The sequence below is a fragment of the Capricornis sumatraensis genome, chromosome 23, assembly GCF_032405125.1.
Source record: "Capricornis sumatraensis isolate serow.1 chromosome 23, serow.2, whole genome shotgun sequence".
NCBI classification, from domain to species: domain Eukaryota; kingdom Metazoa; phylum Chordata; class Mammalia; order Artiodactyla; family Bovidae; genus Capricornis; species Capricornis sumatraensis.
Genome location: NC_091091.1, coordinates 15481984 through 15504918, shown reverse-complemented (window position 1 = coordinate 15504918; position 22935 = coordinate 15481984). Strand labels below are relative to the sequence as shown.

At 43.4% G+C, this 22935-nt stretch overlaps 1 protein-coding gene across 2 annotated transcripts in view; it reads left to right on the top strand.

Moving 5' to 3' along the window:
• MYOF (myoferlin) overlaps positions 1-22935 on the top strand; it is a 175426-nt gene that overhangs the window by 120894 nt on the left and 31597 nt on the right. For both annotated transcript variants that reach the window (XM_068961267.1, XM_068961266.1), the window contains 11 exons: positions 1550-1655; positions 3995-4140; positions 6523-6696; positions 8067-8175; positions 10440-10517; positions 12991-13172; positions 13266-13424; positions 13550-13648; positions 14555-14716; positions 16652-16817; positions 20133-20209. In XM_068961267.1, coding sequence (XP_068817368.1) covers positions 1550-1655; positions 3995-4140; positions 6523-6696; positions 8067-8175; positions 10440-10517; positions 12991-13172; positions 13266-13424; positions 13550-13648; positions 14555-14716; positions 16652-16817; positions 20133-20209 — 1458 coding nt within the window. The remainder of the gene's footprint in view (positions 1-1549; positions 1656-3994; positions 4141-6522; positions 6697-8066; positions 8176-10439; positions 10518-12990; positions 13173-13265; positions 13425-13549; positions 13649-14554; positions 14717-16651; positions 16818-20132; positions 20210-22935) is intronic.

The following is a 22935-nucleotide window of genomic DNA, read 5'->3' as shown; positions in this document are numbered from 1 at the left end:
GGCTCCGAGAAACCAACACGAAGCACACGGCGGGGCTCCCGGCTCTTCTGCCCCAATCTCATGTTCTGAACAGTCTCTCCTTTATAACTTAAGCCTCCAAAGCACATCCATAATTATTTCCTATAGAAAATACATGGAGCCTATTTTAACTAGGTATTGGGACATGGAGACCTGGGTTCGATCCCTGGTTTGGGTAGATCCCTGGAGAAGGGAAAGGCTACCCACTCCAGTACTCTGGCCTGGAGCATTCCATGGACTGTATAGTCAGTGGCGTCGCAAAGAGTCCGATACGACCGAGCGACTGTCACTTTCACTTTCAAAGTCTGGGTTGTGTGGTGTTTTTTTTTAACTGTATTATGTAACTAGCTTTTAAAACCATAAATTGAATTCTCGTGTCTTTGGAATAGTCAAACAGCATAAAAGTAATTATTCTCCTTGATCTCCATCCCCTACTTTGAGATAACCATTGAACCACTGATAGCAGTTTTCTGTTGCTATACAATAACTTCTTTTTTTTTACCCACCTGAATAGAACTGTGTCACAGGCACAGTTCCACAACTTGTATTTTTCACTTGTATTTTCATTATAATGTGTCTTGGACATCTTGAGTTTTTAAAAAAATTTCTTTAGAGTGTGGATTATATGCACCCCTCTATAATTTAACTGATCCTCTTTGACATTTAGGTTTTTTGTTTTTTTTTTACAGTCTTTGTTTTTTATGAGTCATGTGACTGTGACAGTAAACATCCTTCTACATACATTCTTATCCACTTAGGAAAGTTTGCCTGTAGGAGAGGTCCCTAGCTTGGTCAAAGTTTCAGTGCATGTAAAATTTTGACAAATACTGGCAAATCACTTTCAAAGAGGCTGTACAAATTTGTATTTCCAGCAACAGAAGAGACGACTTTTTTTCCTAGACACACACCATCCCACTTTAACATCTTTGTCAGTACATGAATAGATGGTCTCCTGTTCTTCAATTTTCACACTTTTAAAGTGAAGCTATTTTTCTGAGTTTATCTCCTTCATTTCCTTTACTATGTACTTCTTTTTCATACTTCTATCAGTTTGAATACAGAATTTGTCAATATTTTCACATAAACTTTGCTCAGTCTTACATGATTAGCATCTACAGCTTCCTATAGCATTATCCCATATTTGAAAACACCTATTTTTCATGCTCTGTCCATCTCTGATGGGTTCTTTGCAATATAACCCCTCATAAGACTTGCATCATTTCATAATACTAAGTTGAACCATATGAAATTGCTGATCTTTGACCATTTTTAACTTACAAAAAACAGTTTCCCGTGGTTTAGCATAACGTATCGCTTAATAGTAAAAACAGAAAGTATTCTTTTAACAACGAGTTACTGTTTGGCAGTTGTGTATAGATTAGGAATTTTTCTGAAAAGATTGCCTATGAAGGTATCAAATTAGCTTGTGAATCTATAGTTAAGTGTGAGGAATCCTATCTCACATTTGCCTCTTATTTAACACTGTGGCTTCTTTCTCTTTGTTGTTTTTGTTTGTTTGTTTTTTGTAAAGAACGGCGATAAAGCAGCATCACCCAGCGAGCTCACTTGCCCTCCAGGCTGGGAATGGGAGGATGATGCGTGGGTCTATGACATTAATCGTGCAGTGGATGAGAGAGGTAACATTTCAGACCTATTATCCGACCAGGGGCTCTCCAGCAATGCCTTGGTTAAAGTCAAGTTTCCATGGGAGGGAAGAGTTTCCCGTCTTCTGGTCTAAGACAGGAGGGGGGTCAGGTGTCTGGAAGACAAGCAGGTGCTTAGACAAGGGCAGGGTGGTAGGCTCTCAAGATACAAGGTGATAGGCTCCCAGGCAGCTGGACTTCAAGATGCCAGGGATCCAATGAGAATTTGGGAGGGGATTGGAGTTTCCAGTTTCTCTATTCTAACCATGCCATACCCTCTCTGGGAATGTCACACACTAACTCAGGAGCCCCCTGCCTTGGAAAGAAGAACTGCAGAATGCCTAAAAAGTCATCCTATTCAACAGTAAGGCAGATTGTTGACATAGCTTCTGCTAATGATGCTTATCCTTTTCTGTGGCTAGAAATCTAACATTAAATGGAACTAAAACATTTAGAATTGTCCAAAGAGAAAATTTGATTTTTAAATTTCTTCTGAAGAACTAGCACACAGAAAGAACTACCACTAATAAGGAAGATTTCAAATAGGTTATAAGTTTCTTGAGCTGGATGCACACACCGGCCCTTCTAATAACAGTTAACGTTGTTGGAGTGCAAACTGTGTGCTGATCATGGTCTTCGTGCTTTGCTTGCATTATTTTGATTAATTCTTTTGAAAAAGGTATATTTTACCTTTATGCTGGGACGTTTGGCCTCCAGCAGATTTACCAACTTGCAAGAAACTTTATTTAAGTAAACAGTCCACACAAGGAGAAGCTGGGATTTGAACCCAGTCTGTTATTACACAGGCCATGCCCTTTATTACTGGTCCCAAATGCCTCTCGTAGTGGGCTTTATTCTTGTGTGAGGGCATGCTCAGTCATGTCTGACTCTTTGCAACCCCATGGACTATAGCCCACCAGGCTCCTCTGTCCTTGGGATTCTCCAGGCAGGAATACTGGAGTGGGTTGTCATGCCCTCCTCCAGGGATCTTCTCAATGCAGGGGTCGAACTTGCGTCTCCTCTGTCTCCATGCATTGGCAGGTAGGTTCTTTACTACTGAGCCACCAGGGAAGCCCCACTTTATTCTTCAGTTCAGTCGCTCAGTCACTCTTTGCAACCCCATGAATTGCAACACGCCAAGCCTCCCTGTCCATCACCAACTCCCAGAGTTCACTCAAACTCACGTCCATCGAGTCAGTGATGCCATCCAGCCATCTCATTCTCTGTCGTCCCCCTTTCCTCCTGCTCCCAATCCCTCCTAGCATCAGAGTCTTTTCCAATGAGTCAACTCTTCACATGAGGTGGCCAAAGTACTGGAGTTTCAGCTTTAGCATCATTCCCTCCAAAGAAATCCCAGGGCTGATCTCCTTCAGAATGGACTGGTTGGATCTCCTTGTAGTCCAAGGGACTCTCAAGAGTCTTCTCCAACACCACAGTTCAAAAGGATCAATTCTTCAGCGCTCAGCCTTCTTCACAGTCCAACTCTCACATCCATTCATGACCACTGGAAAAACCATAGCCTTGACTAGACAGACCTTAATCACCAAAGTAATGTCTCTGCTTTTGAATATGCTATCTAGATTGGTCATAACTTTTCTTCCAAGGAGTAAGTGTCTTTTAATTTCATGGCTGCAATCACCATCTGCAGTGATTTTGGAGCCCCCCAAAATAAAATCTGACACTGTTTCCACTGTTTCCCCATCTATTTCCCATGAAGTGATGGGACTGGATGCCATTATCTTCGTTTTCTGAATGTTGAGCTTTAAGCCAACTTTTTCACTCTCCTCTTTCACTTTCATCAAGAGGCTTTTTAGCTCCTCTTCACTTTCTGCCATAAGGGTGGTGTCATCTGCATATCTGAGGTTATTGAGATTTCTCCTGGCAATCTTGATTCCAGCTTGTGCTTCTTCCAGCCCAGCGTTTCTCATGATGTACTCTGCATAGAAGTTAAATCAGCAGAGTGACAATATACAGCCTTGACCTACTCCTTTTCCTATTTGGAACCGGTCTGTTGTTCCATGTCCAGTTCTAACTTTATTCTTGGATGCATTCAATTTCCATGATTGTTGGAAAGTATAAACATGGAGGCCACGAACCCCATGGCCACAAAGGAAGCTTCTTGAGGAAGAATCCAGGGGAATAGGGCTTTATTCTGTTTGGCTGCACAAGAGTGAAAGGAGCAGTGGCATTCAGTCAGGACAGTGGAGAATGTTGGGAAGGGGACAGAGAGTGACTGAGTGTTTCCTGGAACTTTATTTAACTTTATTGACGAACTTTATTTGGCAATCTGGCAAATGCATCTCTTGGATAACCATTCACCAACTCTGTTCCAGGCTGGGAGTATGGCATTACCATTCCTCCTGATAATAGGCCCAAATCCTGGGTCGCAGCAGAAAAAATGTATCATACTCATAGACGCCGAAGGCTGGTCCGAAAACGCAAGAAAGATTTAACACAATCCACTTCGAGTACCGCAAGGGTAAGGAGCAGTGGGAGGGAGCAGGTGGCTCTTTCTTCTAGATCACTCAGAATCACAGTTAATCCGGCTGTTTCTACAGAAACCATTTACCTGAGACCCTGCTCAAGGGTTCTAAAAGTGTGCCCCTACCTCTGACCTACTGATGGAGGAACTCTAGGGCTAAGCCCAGCATTCTATGTTTCAACAACTAAGTCTTCCAGGTGATTCTGAAGCAGGCTAAATAATGAGAACCACTCAAGAGGCACTGATAGAAGCAGAAATTATTTTGGTAGCATATTGTAGTAGTGGCAGTAGCTCAAGACTTTGAACAAGACATCTAAGGATTCAAATCCTGGCTTCATCTCCTTTCTCATCTGCAAAATGGGTATAATATCATACATCTATTTAGGGTATTATAAGCTTAAATGGAATAATAATAAATTGAGTGGAACAATGATACTAATAAAAATAGTAAATGGTATGTTTTGTGTTCCTTCTATGATGGTAAGCACCGAATATATATCATCTCCAACCCACAAAATCTGCATTTCATTCTCATTTTACAGACAGTCCTCATAGGGGTTAAATGGATTTGCTTCAGGCCACCCACGTAGCTCAGGTGGTAAAGAATCTGCCTGCGATGCAGGAGACCCGGGTTCGATTGCTGGGTCAGGAATGATCCCATGGAGAAGGAAATGACAACCCACTCCAGTATTCTTGCCTGGGAAATCCCATGGACAAAAGAGCCTGGCAGTCTGTAGTTCATGGGTTCATAGGAGTCAGACACAACTTAGCAAGTAAACCACTGCCACATGTCTAGTAAGTGATAGAGTGAACTCAGGCTAAGCTCATTCTCAACAGGAACTCTTTCTATTCCACAAAGTGCCTGACTTACAGTAGACGTGATGAAGTGGCTTTTTATTAGCCAGTGAGCTTCTCAGTTCTTCTGTGCTTCCAAAGATGGAACCATTCTCATCTTCTTATCATATCTTTTCTGCTAGCTCAGGACCTTGTTCCTAATAAATAATGGAGTAGAATGAATGAGCTGATGAAGGAATATTTGTTTTGCAATGAGCCCTATCCTGATGGGGTGAGAAGTTTCTAGAGGCACTGTGACTCCCTTCTTCCACATGAGAGTGCCAAGGTGAGGTGGAAAGATCACTGAGCAACAAGTCAGAAGACCGGAAGCGCGGCCCAGTTCTACAAAGAGTATTATCGAGAGACTTTGATCACGTTCCCCAACCTGCCTCACTCCTGGCTTCATGAAATATTTCAGTGCTACTAGTAACACTGCTAAAGGGTTAATTTCAAGATCTTTCTTGACCTGGATTTTCTGTTTATTTAAAGTTGAAAAAAATAGCCCCTACATTAATAACCTACGTGAAGCTCTTATTTCTGAAATTATAAGTATTATTCAGCATTATTTTACATCTACTAAATCTAGTCATACTTTTAAGATATTTATGTAAAGTTTCTACCACTGAAATGTCAGCTACAGGAGGGCAAGGACCCCATCTCTTTCTTCACTGCTTCCTCAGCTCTTAACCCAGTGCTGCGTGGTAGGCACTTATATTTGCTGAATGAATTGAAGAAAACATTGAAAACTGAGATAATTAAATAGAAATAGTTTTTACGATAAAAGCTACCTTAGTCATTATAGTAGTTATTCTAGAAGTAATATACCCTGATTTACTTATTAGCTATAAAAGTTTTTCTCTTAAACACTTAAGCCCTGGGGAGGGTGGCATCATTTCTTCCCTCCATATGTAAAGTGGCGATAATAATGTTTTCCAAACTATATCACAGTAGCAGTGTGCTTATGAGCTAGTGAAGTGAGAAAAACAGAAACCAATTTGCAAAAGAATCCGTTTGATTTACCCCGACCTCATGCCCCACCCCATCCCTGCTACCATCTAAAGGGGCTCCTCCTGATGGTATAGCCATCACCTTGGCAAAATCTCATTTCGCTTCAGTTGCTGCTGTTCTCTCTGCATCCCCATGGTCCCTCACCTCTGCAAGGGCAGAGAACCTGTCTGTTATTTTTTGAGTATTTTATTTCTTTATTTGGCTGTGTCGATTCTTAGTTGGGTCACGCAGGATCTTTTGTTGTGGCACACAAGGGCACACAGGCTCAGTTGCTCTGCAGCATGTGGGATCCTAGTTCCCCAACCAGGGATCGAACCCACATCCTCTGTGTTGCAAGGCAGATTCTTAACCATTGGACCACCAGGGAAGTCCTGAGACTGTTTTTGTTCTCTGTTGTACCCTGGCTTCTAGCAAGGTGCTTTGGCCCATAGTAGAGTTTTGATATGTATTTGTTGATTGAGCAGGTAAACTGCTTTATCAATATAAGGAACATTGTTATGGTGATGATTATCGTTAAATGTTTTACCTCTGTTTTAGGCCATGGCAGAATTTGAAGACCGAGAGGGCTGGGAATACGCTTCTCTAATTGGCTGGAAATTTCACTGGAAACAGCGTAGTTCAGATACCTTTCGCCGCAGACGCTGGAGGAGAAAAATGGCTCCTTCAGAAACACATGGTGCAGCTGCCATCTTTAAACTTGAAGGGGCCCTTGTAAGTAATAAATAGCCAAAATTCAAATTATATTCACAGAGGGAAGACACATGCGTGTTGGATATAAGGTCACCGACTCCGCTACTGTAAGATTGCACCCAATTTGGTAGAAACCCACACATCATAGGAGCTCAGCAATGTAGAATAAATAGACCGTTGACACGTGGAACGTTCTAAGAAGGCCGTTTAATATTGGCTCACCTAGCTTTTTCTTCGGAGAAGGTAGAATAAATAGACCATTGACACGTGGAAGGTTCTAAGAAGCCCGTTTAATATTGGCTCACCTAGCTTTTTCTTCGGAGAAGGCAATGGCAACCCACTCCAGTACTCTTGCCTGGAAAATCCCATGGATGGAAAAGCCTGGTAGGCTGCAGTCCATGGGGTCGCTAAGAGTCGGGCATGACTGAGCGACTTCACTTTCACTTTTCACTTCCATGCATTAGAGAAGGAAATGGCAACCCACTCCAGTGTTCTTGCCTGGAGAATCCCAGGGACGGGGGACCCTGGGGGGCTGCCGTCTATGCGGTTGCACAGAGTCGGACACGACTGAAGCGACTTAGCAGCCGTAGCAGCAGCAGCTTTTTCTTCAAGTGTTTACCTGTTCCAAAGCCTTTGCTGTGGGTGACATCTATTCAAACATTCCAAGCTTAGGTTCTTTGGGTCATACTCTGGAAACTACCCCTGTTCAACAAGCCAAGAAAGTTAAATATACAGGTGTGAGGAGAAGGAAAACAGAAGGTTGGCTCACAAAATCAGAGAACGATTCACACGGAAGCACAATAGAAAGGCAGGGAGGAAAAAAGCAGAATGGTAGAAGGAATGAATTAAGAAAACGGTGGTGATTGATTTAAATCACCATTTTGGGAAATTTGGGTTTGGACACAACCTGTTTTTACATTTCTACACACTAACTGTTCTCTGTTCTTCCTCCACCTCTTTTCCTTCCTTCCTTCCTCCTGACACTCTTATGTATCCTTTATGCTTTCCTCCCCTCACCTCCCAGAGCTTCCCTGGTGGCTCAGATGATAAAGAATCCACCTGTAATGTGGGAGACCTGGGTTCGATCCCTCCAGTATTCTGGCCTGGAAAAGTCCATGGACTGTACAGGTCGTAAAGAATCAGACTGAGGGACTCTCACTTTTCTTTCCCCTACCCCTCCACCCCCAAGGGGTGGGTTTGGTAAACCTAGTCTTGTGGTAGAAAGGCTGGCTCTAGCTTCCCACTCTGTCACTCTGCTGGGCTTCATGCATTTTTAAAATTGGAATGATTGGATTGAGAAAAACTCTTAAAACTGGCCATTCTGTTTGTTTCTAATTCTTACCTCTTCATTTTCAGGCATTGCTGATTGGTTTTCCTGCCTCTTATTTTAGGGCGCAGACACTACTGAGGATGGAGAGGAAAAGAGCGTAGAAAAACAGAAGCACAGCGCCACCGCGGTATTTGGAGCAAACACTCCCATTGTTTCCTGTAATTTTGACAGTAAGTCTTTTTTTAATTTAAATTTATTTGTTTTAATTGGAGGCTAGTTCAGTTCAGTTCAGTTCAGTCGCTCAGTCGTGTCTGACTCTTTGTGACCCCATGAATCGCAGCACGCCAGGCCTCCCTGTCCATCACCAACTCCCGGAGTTCACTCAGACTCAGGCCCATCGAGTCCGTGATGCCATCCAGCCATCTCATCCTCTGTCGTCCCCTTCTCCTCCTGCCCCCAATCCCTCCCAGCATCAGAGTCTTTTCCAGTGAGTCAACTCTTCACATGAGGTGGCCAAAGTACTGGAGTTTCAGCTTTAGCATCATTCCTTCCAAAGAACACTCAGGGTTGATCTCCTTCAGAATGGACTGGCTGGATCTCCTTGCAGTCCAAGGGACTCTCAAGAGTCTTCTCCAACACCACAGTTCAAAAGCATCAATTCTTCGGCACTCAGCTTTCTTCACAGTCCAACTCTCACATCCATACGTGACTACTGGAAAAACCATAGCCTTGACTAGACGGATCTTAGTCGGCAAAGTAATGTCTCTGCTTTTGAATATGCTATCTAGGTTGATCATAACTTTTCTTGCAAGGAGTAAGCGTCTTTTAATTTTGTGGCTGCAGTCACCATCTGCTAATTACTTTACAGTATTGTATTGATTTTGTCATACGTCAACATGAATCCACCACGGGTGTACACGTGTTCCCCATCCTGAACCCCCCTCCCACCTCCCTCCCTGTACCATCCCTCTGGGTCATCCCAGAGTACCAGCCCCAAGCATCCTGTATCCTGCATCGAACCTGGACTGGCAATTTGTTTCTTATATGATATTATACATGTTTCAATGCCATTCTCCCAAATCATCCCACCCTCTCCCTCTCCCACAGAGTCCAAAAGACTGTTCTATACATCTGTGTCTCTTTTGCTGTCTCGCATACAGGGTTATCGTTACCACCTTTCTTAAACATGTATTTGTGAATTTCACTTCTATGACTTTTATCTCAGGATAACTATGAATCAGCAAATGTGATTTTTTAAAAATCCTTTTATGTAAATATGACTTGCATTTTCATCATATCATGAATGTGATTTTTAAAAATACAGTTTTAATAGCTATATTTGGGATAGAGTATGGTCCAATATTTAATCTTAACATAACCTGCCTGATATTTACTCATTCTATCAAGAGCCCTCCAAAGATTATTTTAATTACTGAAAAAGTTCAAAAAGTTGGTTATAGTGATTCCCTTCAGGAATTTTGGAATGAAGCAGACCTCTATAATAATAATAGCAAATATTCACATTAGTCTTAGCATGGGCCAGGTACTGTGCATATATTATCTCATTTAATTTTTATAACAACCCTAGAAGGCAGGTACCATTATTGTTCCCAATTTCACAGGAAGAAATCAAGTACAGAAAGAATAAATTATTTGACCAAGATTTTGTAGCTTGTAGGCACTAGAGATAAAATTTGAACTGAAGTAGTCTGGTTCCTAGCATTTGCGTAGTGTATCACAATACTCTGAAAGTGTTAGTCGCTCAGTCCGGTCTGACTCTTTGGAATCCTATGGACTGTAGCCGCCCAGGTTCCTCTGTCCATGGAATTCTCCAGGCAAGAATACTGGAGTGGGTAGCCCTTCCCTTCTCCAGGGAATCTTCCCGACCCAGGGATTGAACCTGGGTCTCCTGTATTGCAAGCAGATTCTTTACTGTCTGATCCACCAGAGAAGCCCAGAATTTGCGTAGTGAATCACAGTACTCCACTGGTTCTCAAATTATGTGTGTTTGCAGGGGCAGGGTGGGGTAGCAGTGTAGTGGGGAGGGTCGTTTATGTATTAAAATAATAATGAGAAGAAGTATAAAGTCTTTGAACTATCAAAGAAAAACTGAACGGATAACTGCTTCTTAGATCTGGTGCTGAAACGGTATATAGAAAGCCCTATTTCAGTAACTCCTAGAGACCCAGTGTCATTTTAAAGGTCGGCAATGAGAAGCAGTACCCTAAATCCAGGTAGTTTATACCAGGAGTATGCTCTCCTGATTGATACACTTGCAATGAACTTCCTGTAGCATTTTTACCGTGCTTGATTTTACAGGAAACACTTGGAAGACACACTGTCACCGCTGTATACCTTCTGTACGTACAGTATAAATTGTGGGGAAATGGATTTGGGTAACCCATTGATCTGAAATACATGTTATGTCCAATAGAAAAATAGCAGTTTACAATGTTCCGTTTCGTACAAGTAACCTGCGTCCCGTTCTTTTCAGGAGTCTACGTTTACCACCTGCGCTGCTATATCTATCAAGCCAGAAACCTCATGGCCCTAGACAAGGATAGCTTTTCAGGTAAAGGAGAAAAAGACTCCATCTCACATGTTATTACACAGCAGGCTAGCTCAATTCTACTTTTCATCAAGTGGATGCTTTGAGGTATTTCGCGCAACAACAGAAAGCTTTTCCTTATTGAGAGTAAGTAGTTTGATATGCATGAAGTCAACGGCTCCATCATTAGACAATGGCTGAGTCTGTCGAGCACAGTTGCTGAGTGCCGAAAAAGATATGTGGTCTTTTAATACTAATAATCATTAAGGGATTAAGTGATGAAAAACACCAAGAAGAAAAGTAGTTTCTGCTCTCTTGTTTATACTTACAGCTCTCTTTTTACCCCAGAACTCTTGGGTTGATTGGCAAGTCAGCACATTTGTGTATATATAAATATTTTTCGTAGCTCTCTAAGTTGACAAAATGATTACCACCAGTTCACCCATTTCCCTACTTTGGAGTCCATCTTGACCTCATCTGCTGCCTGCTCCCCAGATTTCCAACACCAGCAAGCCATGAGACTTCATCAGCCGTCACACTGACACCCTAGTTTTGCTGCCTTTGGACTGGTTCTCAGAGGAAGCTTCTGGGCGCCTGCTGCTTGGGAATTTGTGTGCTGTTGCTGGTGTAACTAGTTCCTGGGCTCCCTGGGCTAGTGGTGGTGGTGTTCAGTTGCTCAGTCGTGTCCCGCATTTTGTGACCTCATGGACAGCAGCAGACCCGGCTTCCCTGTCCTTCACTGTGTTCTGGAGTTTGCTCAAACTCATGTGCATTGTGTTGATGACGTTACCCAACCATCTCATCCTGTGTCACCCCTTCTCCTCCTGCCCCCAATTTTTCCCAGCATCAGGGTCTTTTCCAGTGAGTTGGCTCTTCACATCAGATGGCTTCACCTTCAACATCAGTCCTTCCAATGAATATTCAGGGTTAATTTCCTTTAGGATTGGCTGGTTTGATTTCCTTGCTGTCCAAGGGACTCTTAAGAGTCTTCTCCAACACCACAATTAGAAAGCATCAATTCTTCAGTGCTCAGCCTTCTTTCATGGACCAACTCTGATATCTGTACATGACTACTTGAAAAACCATAGCTTTGACTATAGGGACCTTTGTAGGCAAAGGGATGTCTCTGCTTTTTAATACTCTGTCTAGGTTTTTCATAGCTTTTCTTCCAAGGAGCAAGCATCTTTTAATTTCCCTGAGCTATAGGAGGAGAATTCCACTTCAGGATCTGCAAGCCAGCAGAGCGTCCCTTATGGAACCGGCTCTAGGACCAGTTGCCTGACACTGGCATGCTCACATCAATTGTGAGGTGTGTTCTGAGCACTAATATTAACCAACATTTGTGAATGGTTTCCTTTTCTGACAAAGCAGATTTAAGGTTGTCTCTAATACCACTCCAGCATGGTTTTTGAAGACATTTTTGAATATTCACCACCAGGGGGCACTCGATCATTGCAAGTCAAAGTTAATTTCTTGACTAAAGGTGCGTAAAACTCAAAGCACATGCCTTGCAGTTTGAAACAGAAGATATACCATCAGGGTAAAAGCAAGGAATCTCATTCATAAGATGCTGCAATGCTTAATGCTAGGCATCCTTTCAGCTTGTGCAAAAGCTTCCAAGTTAGACAGCAGGGTATTGCTCACAGAGGTCGGCTCCCAAGCAGTTGTAAAAAGGTTTGGTGAAATTATTAAGCGTGGAGAAGTGAGTTACTTCTTTTTTTTTTTTTTTTCCTTAGCTATTTTCAGTAGTACTGAGGTATAGTTGGCAAAGTTTAAAGTGAACAATGTGATGATTTGACCTCACATATGTACTCCTTGTGAAAGGATTCCCACAATTGAGTGAACACATTCATCGTCTCTCAAATTTACGTTTTGTGAGTTGGTACAAACACTTAAGTTGTATTTTCTTAGCAGATTTCAGTTATACGAAAAGTATTAACTGTAGTCATCATGTTATCCACTGGATCCTCAGACCTTATTCATCTTGCAGGTGAAGTTTATACTCTTTAATTCATATCATTTCCCCTGCCCCCAGCCACCGCTGGGACCACCGTTGTCCTCTCTGTTTCTCTGAGTTAAGACTTTTTTGTTTGTCTGTTTCACATGTAAATGATACCCTGTAGTATTTGTCTTTCTGTGTCTGGCTTATTTCACTTAAGCCATCCAGGTTCATGCATGTCGTCACAAATGGCAGAATTTCCTTCTTTTTTACGGCTGAATTTTATTGTATGTATGTATCTACCTATATAGATACTTTTTCTTCATTCATCTATAGTTTGCCTTTCATTTTGTTGGTGATTCACCTTGCTGCACGGAAACCTTTTTAGTTTGAGTTAATTCCATTTGTTTATTTTTGCTTTTGTTGCCTTTGTTGTATCAGATTAAAAAACCATGGCCAAGTCAGTGTCAAGGAGCCTACACCTATGTTTTCTTCCAGGAGTTTTATGGTTTCAGACCTCAGCCATGGCCCACTGTTACTCTTTTTTTTCTGTTTTAGATCCATACGCTCATGTCTCCTTCCTTCATCGGAGTAAAACCACCGAGATAGTCCACTCAACTCTGAATCCGACATGGGACCAAACAATTATATTCGATGAAATTGAAATTTATGGGGAACCCCAAACCATCCTACAGAACCCACCCAAGGTTATCATCGAACTTTTTGACAATGACCAAGTGGTAGGTAATTTAGCATTTCTAAGATGATTTAGGGAATGATGGAGATTTATAAGGGTGTTTGTCAAAGAATTTCAGGATTGCTTGTTTCTCTAGGGCAAAGATGAATTTTTAGGGCGAAGCATGTGCTCTCCTCTGGTGAAACTAGACTCAGAAATGGACATCACTCCCAAACTTCTCTGGTACCCAGTGATGAATGGAGACAGAACCTGTGGGGATGTCCTTGTAACTGCAGAGTTGATCCTGAGGCACAAGGTACTTACTGAGTTCTCACTCATACATTTTTTTCAGAGTAGCCAATTAAAACACTTGTTAACAACTCCAGGCACTGTTTACTTGAACCAAAGGGAGGCATTGACTTTTCCGTGTTTGTTTCACAGGATGGCTCCAACCTTCCCATTCTTCCCTCGCAAAGGGCACCAAATCTGTACATGGTCCCCCAGGGCATCAGGCCTGTGGTTCAGCTCACTGCTATTGAGGTATGTTGCTTGCTCTGGTTTATTGGTCAGATCAAATGGATGTGGCCACCCAACTGGAATCTTTTGAATAGGAATGTCTCCAACTTCCTTTAGAATTTGTCCACAAAGAGAAATATTCATGGAAAATAGAATATTCATCAAAGCAATAAAAATAAGTTAATCCCAATATTGCTGAGGGAATTTAGAATTCCCATTTACTGGGAGCCAGTGGATTTCTAAGTTTCCCGGGTCAACTGGAGAACTGGGAGAAAGGAGATGGACTCAGAGCAGCATGTCTTTGTGTGCTGAGAGAAGGGGACCTGAGGAGGTGGTAGAGGGAGGGATGGGAAGAATGGGAAATGGTGACGTGTCGGGCAGTCTGAGCAGATACAGGCAGAGGGAACTTGATGGACAGCATCCTGCCTACTAGTGAGGGCTCCCTGTTTGTCCAGTCAACAAGCTGTTACTTGGAGGTTTGCATCCTCAAGCTGCCTTGCTAATAAGACTGAGACAGATGACTTTAAACTACAGCTCTTATTTTTGAATAAATGCCTGCAGGTCAGACTCTGTGTTGAGTTTTACACTTGATCCTCAGAATAACCCTATGATGGGGGAATACTTTCAGCTCCTTTTGTAGCTGAGCCAGAGAGGTTAGTAACTTGCAGAGTGTTCAGAGGTGTGGTGCAGCCAGGATTTGATCCCTCTTATCTGCTCTGCTCTTTATCCGCTCAGATAAGGGGAGAAAATGGGCAAAAGCACTTTCTCTGTCTGACCTCCAGGCTTTCTAGGATAACATCCTCAGAGATTTGAGGCAGATCGGTACAAGTCCATCTTAAAGAATTTACCAGTTATTAAGAAAGAATGTTTCCTTTTGAATATTTTAAATATGCTGGGTGTTCTTCCCTTCTCTTTATATTGTTTTCTTAGATTCTAGCTTGGGGCTTAAGAAATATGAAGAATTACCAGATGGCTTCTATCACCTCCCCCAGTCTCATTGTGGAGTGTGGAGGGGAAAGGGTCGAGTCAGTGGTGATCAAAAACCTGAAGAAGACACCCAACTTCCCAAGTTCTGTTCTCTTCATGAAAGTGGTACTGTATCAAGACTCCATAATAGTTCATGTGTGTTGAATTGCTGACTTTACTTGAAAAGTGAATATATACAAATCCATACATTATATATTAATATATCTCCAAAGTTCGACAACAAATAGAAAAACCCTGCCTTAGTCTGCTTGTCAGGGACTATCCTCCCTTAGATTCTCACACGGTAGCGATAGTTCCTTAAAGCTTCAAAAAGCCCCAGTGACACAAGTATCTATGAGCAATCCTAAGGTATTTCTCCAGGAAACTTCCATCTAGTCAGCTCTCTATGACAAGCTCTTAGTCAATCCTCCAAGAACAGAATATTAACCCCCAGCCATGCCCCTGTAGGTGTGTGAACCAGAATCCCCCATAGTGACCGGCTGGCTGGGAAAGGGAGCCGCAGAGTAATGGGGCGATGGGGCTTGTCCTAACAGCCTGTGACTGTGCCCCGCCTCAAGGCACCTGTAGGGATGGTGCCCACTTTTGTTCCACTGATGCTCCCCTCTGGTTATTAGAAGTTGGCAGCCTCAGATCTGGTTCACAGTCCTTCATTGCAGACCCCATAATACTCTGGAGCAAGAAGAGGCTACTCCATCTTTCCATTTTTAAAGGGTTAAATCCTTAACTTTTTAAAACAGAAAAACCTTTCTTTTTATACTCTACTATAAAAAGAGATACAAAGGCATTTCCTCAGTTTTGATGGGATGGAAGTTCCAGAACCTTCCCATTCCTTTTTCCACCCCAGTCATTTTTCTGAACTTGGGGCCTCCGACACATGGCTCTTGAACTCTAGGGTCATGTGGCTTAACTCCTCCTCTTATGGATAAGGAAACCAAGGCTTGGAGGGAAAAACGCCCTCTGCAAGTTTCCTAACCAGTGCCAGGTGCCGCCTGCTGTGCCCAGAGACTGTCAAGGCTACAGCAGCAGCTACGTAGAGCCCAGTGCTGGCTGCGTTCACACTCGCTGCATTAAGTCTTCAGGCTTGCAGGGCAGGCATTTTCATCCTTCTCATGTGTGCTTTGGAGAAAACTGAAAGGTTAAGTGATTTACACGAAGAGACACAGCTAGCAAGTGGGTGGCTAGAGGTCAGAATTAAGGTCCATCCAGCTTCAAAGCCCATGCTTTCCCCTTGGGATGCTACCAGTGAGCACCCCTTGGAGGCTCTGAGCCAGAATCCCAGAGTGAACCCAGGGCCACTCTGCCCATCCTTGTCCTCTCGCCAGCTCCCTTCCTGCCTCCCAAGCTCTAGTCTGGGATCTAGCCTTGGTCAGGAGTGAGGAAAGCCTCTCAGGTGACCCCAGCTTCTATTCCTGTGCAAGGACAGAGGTGGAAATAATCTGAACCACACACCTGGCAGACCTGAGGCCAGCCCGTGATTCCCCAATCAGACAGTGTCTCCACGGTCACCAGACTGCACATAGAGGAACCAGGAGACGATGAGAAAAGTGCATCCTATTTTGGCATTGAACTTCCAGGGCTGAGAGACTCCCAAGCCGCAGTTATTTCCTGTGAAGGTTCAGCTTTACCTCAGTCATTTCTAAATTTTAACTAATTCTAATAAAGTGCTGACTTCACACCCTGTTAACAGAGCAGAGCCAGGCACTAAGGTACAGTTTTAGGCACTTCATGTCCATTAATTCTGCAACCCTACTGTTTCTGAGATCCCTGGGAAAGGTTCCCTAAGGTCATGTCATGCAGCTGTCAGTGGCAGAGCGGGGATTTGACCCCAGGCATCTGGTTCAGAGCTCAGGCCCTTCGGCTCTAGGCTGCTAGCTTAGCATGTATATTACTGAACTGCTCACTGTGGGGCCCTGGGCCTATGCTAAATGGGCAGAGAGAGCCTGAGATGGTCCCTTTGGGGGAGTTAATTGGCAAAGCTGCCCTTGTCAGGACTTGCAGAGAGAAGTGACATCTACCTCTGTGACCCACCTCCCTCCCCAGTTCTTGCCCAAGGAGGAACTGTACATGCCTCCGCTGGTGATCAAGGTCATCGACCACCGGCAGTTCGGGCGCAAGCCCGTCGTGGGCCAGTGCACCATTGATCGCCTGGACCGCTTCCGCTGTGACCCTTATGCAGGAAAGGAGGACATCGTGCCACAGCTAAAAGGTAAAGGCAAGAGACGAACTGAGAAAGCAGCATTGACATGAATACACAACCGTGTGTAAAACAGATAATGTGAAGCTGCTGTGGCACAGGAAGCTCAGCTTGGAGCTCGGTGATGACCTAGAAGGGTGGGATGGGGAGGTGGGAGGGAGGGCATACATGTACACTTACAGCTGAGTCACGTTGTACAGCAGAAACTAACACAACATTGTAAAGCAGTTATCCTCCAGTTTTTAAAAAAGGGAAATCCAAGTCTCTAAGTAACATCTTGGGTCTTTTCATGTTGAGCTGATTTCATCTTTACCACTTCTCAAGGTGCACTTATTCTCCAGGTTTTGCAGATGAGGGAACAGTTTAATTGACAGCACGCCATGTAACCTTCCCAAGGTGATACAGTTAGTAAGTGGCAGAGCTCCCCTTGAATCCTGGCCTCCTTTGGAGGGGCCCGATGCTCAAGCTGTTACCTTCTGAAATATCTTCCTCCTGGAAAAAACATTCTTTTTTGTGTTGTCCAGCAGAAAAACCAAACAGGACAATGGGTGATTGCAGTTTGCCATGATAAATATTTTGATGGGAGATACAGGGGCCCCTCTGTGAGCACTGAAGGAGCAGGGAATTTTAAAATTGCTTTCTCTCTATTGTTCCACCTCATTAATGCATCACAACATCCTTGTGATGTGATTTGAAACATATGATTTCATTGTTACTGGTGGAGGAAAAATAATACCTGCTGAGTTTAAATGCCTGGCTTTGGGTCACATAATTAATAAGTAAGTGATAGAGCAGGCTATAGTATTATCTTAGGGTTCTATATGAAATAATAACTATATGGGTAGCATTTTGCCCTTGTTCATTCAAGAATTACTTGTTTTTTAGTTTACCATGTGCCAGAGACTGTGTTAGGGGCTGGGGACTGGATCCCACCCATGAGCAAGATCCTAGAGCCCCTAGGCTGGTGAGATTAGACCCAGCGGAGAACTGACACCCATTCAGCTGATCGCTGGCAGCCTCAAAACGGAAACAGATGTCTTCTGTTTGAGCAGCTGTGCTGCTAACTGGTTCTGTGTAATCTTCCATAAGGTTTGGTATTGATTTTACAGGGCCTCTGAAACTTATCTGCATTGTGGGTCTGAGCATCCTGAATCCCTGATTCAGAGGAGAGAGAAAAAAAATCCACAGTCACACTTGCACAAAACCCTACATGTGTTTATCCATACATTTCCCAGGAAAAGCATTTTGTGTTGAATAGATGGTGCCTAAACAGCAACATTTTTATAACAAGGATTCACATAACTGCAGGTGTTCTTTGATCTGGGATTATAATATAATGGAGAGAAAGTGTTTTCCTGGTGTTTTTTCTACTGCTTTCATGAGGGAACACTCTTTGACACAAATATGTGAAACCATTAGGGAGGTATAAATGCGGATTTTCTCTGACCTCGGAATCTGAGTGGACCTATGTATGCCAATAGGTCAGGGGCAGACAGAGGCCTCCTGGTTCATAATTCTATGTAGTTAATGTGGTCAAGGCTTCAGAGAGGCCCTGAAGAGGAAAATTCTTAAGGTGAATGGGGAACACAGTGTTCCCAAGACCAGAATCTGTCATTTTGGATCCACCTGATACTTTGTTTAAACCAAACTGAGATAAGAGTGCAGGGACATGCTTGGTTGGTCTCGTGGGGGAAGCACACAGAATAACTTGCCTCCCCTCCCTAAGGTTTTGTTGACCTGAGGACTGTGAAGTGGAGAACTGAGGATACAGAAAGGGTCCCCCATGCAGTTTGCCAGCATGCTGCCCGCTCACCCTCCTGCGTTGCTGCAGTTGTTGGGAGCTGGGGGAGAGCTATCTTGGAAGAATAGAGACTGCTGATAGATCTGGGTGTGCCACATGGATACTCAGCCACCTAGCAACAGCATAGCAACTGGTGGATCATAGATTCTCAGTGTCAGTCTCCTCTGCTTCCCCAGCATTCCCCTGATCATTTCTTTGACATTTATAAAGGGCCTGCTTTGCTCTGTACTCTGGTGTGACAGTTAAAACACAAGCGTTAACGTCAAGAGACCTGAATTACTTACTTCCAGTTGTGATTGATTGTTCAGCCTGAAGCAGACTAGCTTCCTCTGAGCCTCAGTCTGTTTGTTTTTAATCTCTATAATGGGTATAACGCCACATATGCACTTATTCTACAAGATTTTTGAGGGGTTAAATGAGATCATGTATGTAAACAGTTTAGCCCACTGCCCAGCACATGGCAGGTGCTTAAAGAATGTGTTTTCCCTCCTTTATGTCCTATGCATCAGTTGCTGGGTCAAACAAAAAGTTCTTTTGGCTTGGCAGAATTTGTTCTGTCTGGGTTCTGGCCTTCTGATGACTGTCTGTCTGCCTGATGTCTTCATTCATAAAGGGCATCTGTACCTCTCTCTCTATCCTGGCCCAAGCTGAAGCTTTGGCACCCCATTCAGCTGAACCAAATCTGGTGAGCCCCAGGGGGCCCACTCATGAGCCCTCACTCAAACCCCAGACTCTGGAGCCACAAATATTCTGGGAATTATTTAAAGTCAGGATGGGTGCCTTTTCTCTGACATATATTGTAAGAGGGAGAAGGCAATGGCACCCCACTCCAGCACTCTTGCCTGGAAAATCCCATGGACGGAGGAGCCTGGTGGGCTGCAGTCCATGGGGTCACCAAGAGTCGGACACGACTGAGCGACTTCACTTTCACTTTCATGCATTGGAGAAGGAAAGGGCAACCCACTCCAGTGTTCTTGCCTGGAAAATCCCAGGGACAGGGGAGCCTGGTGGGCTGCCGTCTATGGGGTCGCACAGAGTCGGACACTACTGAAGCGACTTAGTAGCAGCAGCATACTGGTAAGAACTGGGGCTGAAAGAGGCCGCTGCAACTTCAGCCCTGAGATGTGCCTATCACCCTGCTTTGCTTTTCTGTGTCTTAGATCCCAGGAAAAGGAGGCTCCTTTTCTGTAGCCCCCCCAGGGCCCCAGTATCACTCCTGCATCCTGTAAAGACATGTGTTGATAAAATGCTTTTTTTCAGCATTCCCTATCTACAGGCACTGGGCTAACTAAGGTGAAAGAAAAAAAAAGGGCAGATAATCCCCTTAAAATGTCTCAAACCAATCATATTTTGGGAAAAGTGGTGAATTGTTGGATTATTTTTCTACAGTCCGGTGTGGTCTTCTCCATTTAGTAAGTCTCATCCGGGAGCAAACTCTACCATCCACTGTGTGGCTGTTAAACTCGAAATAGAAAGCTTACCACTATATTTTTGTAAGTATCTTAGATTATGAAATTGTCTTGCAGCCTCCTTTTTGTCTACCCCACCCTGCCGGGACGTTGTTATTGAAATAGAGGACACCAAGCCATTACTGGCTTCAAAGGTAGGCTTAGAACTGATCATTCATTGAATGATGTTGGCTTTATCTTCCAGGTATCTAAGCATTAGATGAATTCGGTCAAACAACCATTCAATGCGACTAAAGTTAAGATAACAAACGAACTTATCGCAGTAAAGAACCTGGCTCTTAACATTCATCAGTAGCTTTGGTGACATTGTGTGAACTCATGTCCTCTCCCCTCAGTCACCAAGGATACTTAAATAATACTTAGACCCGTGCTGCACTCTGCACGAGGGAGGGGAATCTCAACAACAATAAGTTTTAAAATCTCCCCAAGTGATTCTAACGTGCAGGCAGGTGTGAGAACTGTTGATGTCGATGGTCTGAGTGGGTATCATTTGCAAGAGCAATCTCAGGACCAAATATACAGCATCGCAACATTCAGAAGAGAGATACATGGAGCACACCAGTTCTTCTCCCCCTAAATGAAGCAGAAGAGTTATGGATTTTTAGTGACTCTATTTGTCAGTGTATGGGATATCCCTGACTTTTATATTCACTGTGGTTTTGAAATTAAGACATTGGTGGAAATGCTCACTCAGAACCCTATTTTAAAACCATTCCATCCAGTTTGACAAGAAGGAAAGGGCTGGGGCGGGGAATTCTCAGCCCAGAAAAAAGAAAACATCAAATATCTCCCTGTTTCTGTTGGCATTCATGATGGACTTTCACAGCATGTTTTAATGTGCAAACTGGCCAGAAAGTACACATGATTGCACTTTAATGTGTTAGGTCCATAAACAGAGCCTTTAAAGAAATCTTCTTTCTTCCCACTGCATTAAACTCACTAACAGTTGGACCATATGAAATGTGGGCTCCACAGCCAGCACCGCGTAGCAGTGTGTTTGATTCCATTCCCTGAGAACCCTCTGCATTCAGAAATGACAATATCAAATTTGCAAAACCACTGTGCTTACTTTATAAACAACGCCAGATATTTTCAATAAAACAGTAGTAACCCAGGGAGAAGTATAATATACTTAAGATCCTTTAAGTACATTTTCACAACTACTCTGGAAAAAGCCAGTTTAAGATACTACCCTGTGATCTGCCTCCAGATTCCATAGTCAGGCAGGTCTTTGTGCCTTCTGACAGGTATGGAGGATCAAGAAGAAGAATAAAGTCACCTATGCCCCAGTCTCATTCATTTCTTCCCAGTAGTTAAGAGATGAGGCTGCTGTAGCAACACACAGTGAAAGCTGAATTTACAGCAGATGTTAAGTTGCAACCCAGCGGGATTGAGGAAGATCATATCATTCTCACATACTATATATCACTTTAATCAGCTGCTCTCCTAACACCTAGTGGACGTATACTGTGTTGATAAGAAAGGCTATTCAGAATGGCCTCTAAAAATCTGATTCCATCTGTTCATTGGGGAAGACAGGGCTCATCTATGCAAAGTAAAATGAGCAAAGCTGAGCTCTGGAAGAGCCAATGACCAGCTTGCTGATGTCCTGGATTATGTGTACATGTAAAATATGTCCACACATGTAACACATAATATACACACATGTAACGTGTGTGTTGTGTATGTTACATGTTCATGCTTTGTGTGGGTGATGAACGTCTATTACCACTAACTCAATTCAAGCCTTTTATATGGGTAGGTTGAGGGACTGGGTCAGCACTGTGCTGATGATGGAAGCCGGCGGCTGTGGCTTCAGGTGACAGTCTCACGCTCACAGAAACTCACACCACCACCCTGCGGTGACTGTGACAGCTCTTGTCTGGTGGGCTCAGCACCACCACAAGTGGGAAATAAACACGGGGGTGGGGGGATCACTAAGTGCTAGCTAGATGTCATGGACATTCCTACATGGCCGTTTCAACGATTGCCTTCCAATTCCAGTGCTTAAGCAGTATGTCAACAGCACTCAGCAAAATGGCTTCTCCAAGGACAGTGCATGTATGTATGATAAGAAAACGCACAAAGCTGCCTGGGGCTGCAGGGCCTTCGCTCTAGAGACTTGAACTCTCCATTCAGATTCTTTCTAGATTTTGGAGCGAAAGATGTTCTTTAAACAAATGTGATTGTTTTAAGCTTCAGGGGAGAATCTGCTGTGCCCTGTGGATGTAATGAAGCAAGTTACTTCAAGTTGCTTCAGTTACCTTTTCATGTGAAGTTATGAGCAAGTGGACTTGAATACATTTTCCTGTATTAATGCTAGATTTTAACATCAGCAATCTGTTTTGAAAGTGCTTTTAAAATCATGAACTGCTCATTTATTTGAAAAGGTTTCAAATAGATGAAAATAGATGTGAATAAAAAGATTCTAAAAATCTGAATTCAGAATGTGCAAACACTTTTGGTGTAAAATCCCTCTCTCCAAAATCTCAATTCAGTTGTGATGATTTAACTCTCAATCGCACCTGGATACTAATCTAATAGAACTGTTACCTCTATCTGCCTCTCTGCTTCTCTTGGCAATTCTGTGTGCTGAACAAAAGTTGATCTGGAAAATGCTGAGGGGCACTTGCAAAAGAAGCCTCATAGCCATCCCGTACTCCCTGCAGGAGGTGCCTGTAGTGAGGAATCACAGTTCCCTTATATTGGAAATGAACTTGAAGTTAGGAGGCAACAATTCTTCAAACTGCCCCTGAGGGCGAGCTTGGCTAATGTTCCAGCAAGTACCAAGAAAAAAGTCAAACCCCAACATCCTAGCTGTCAGTTCTTTCATCTCCTGGTAGCTTCTCCATGTGGAAAT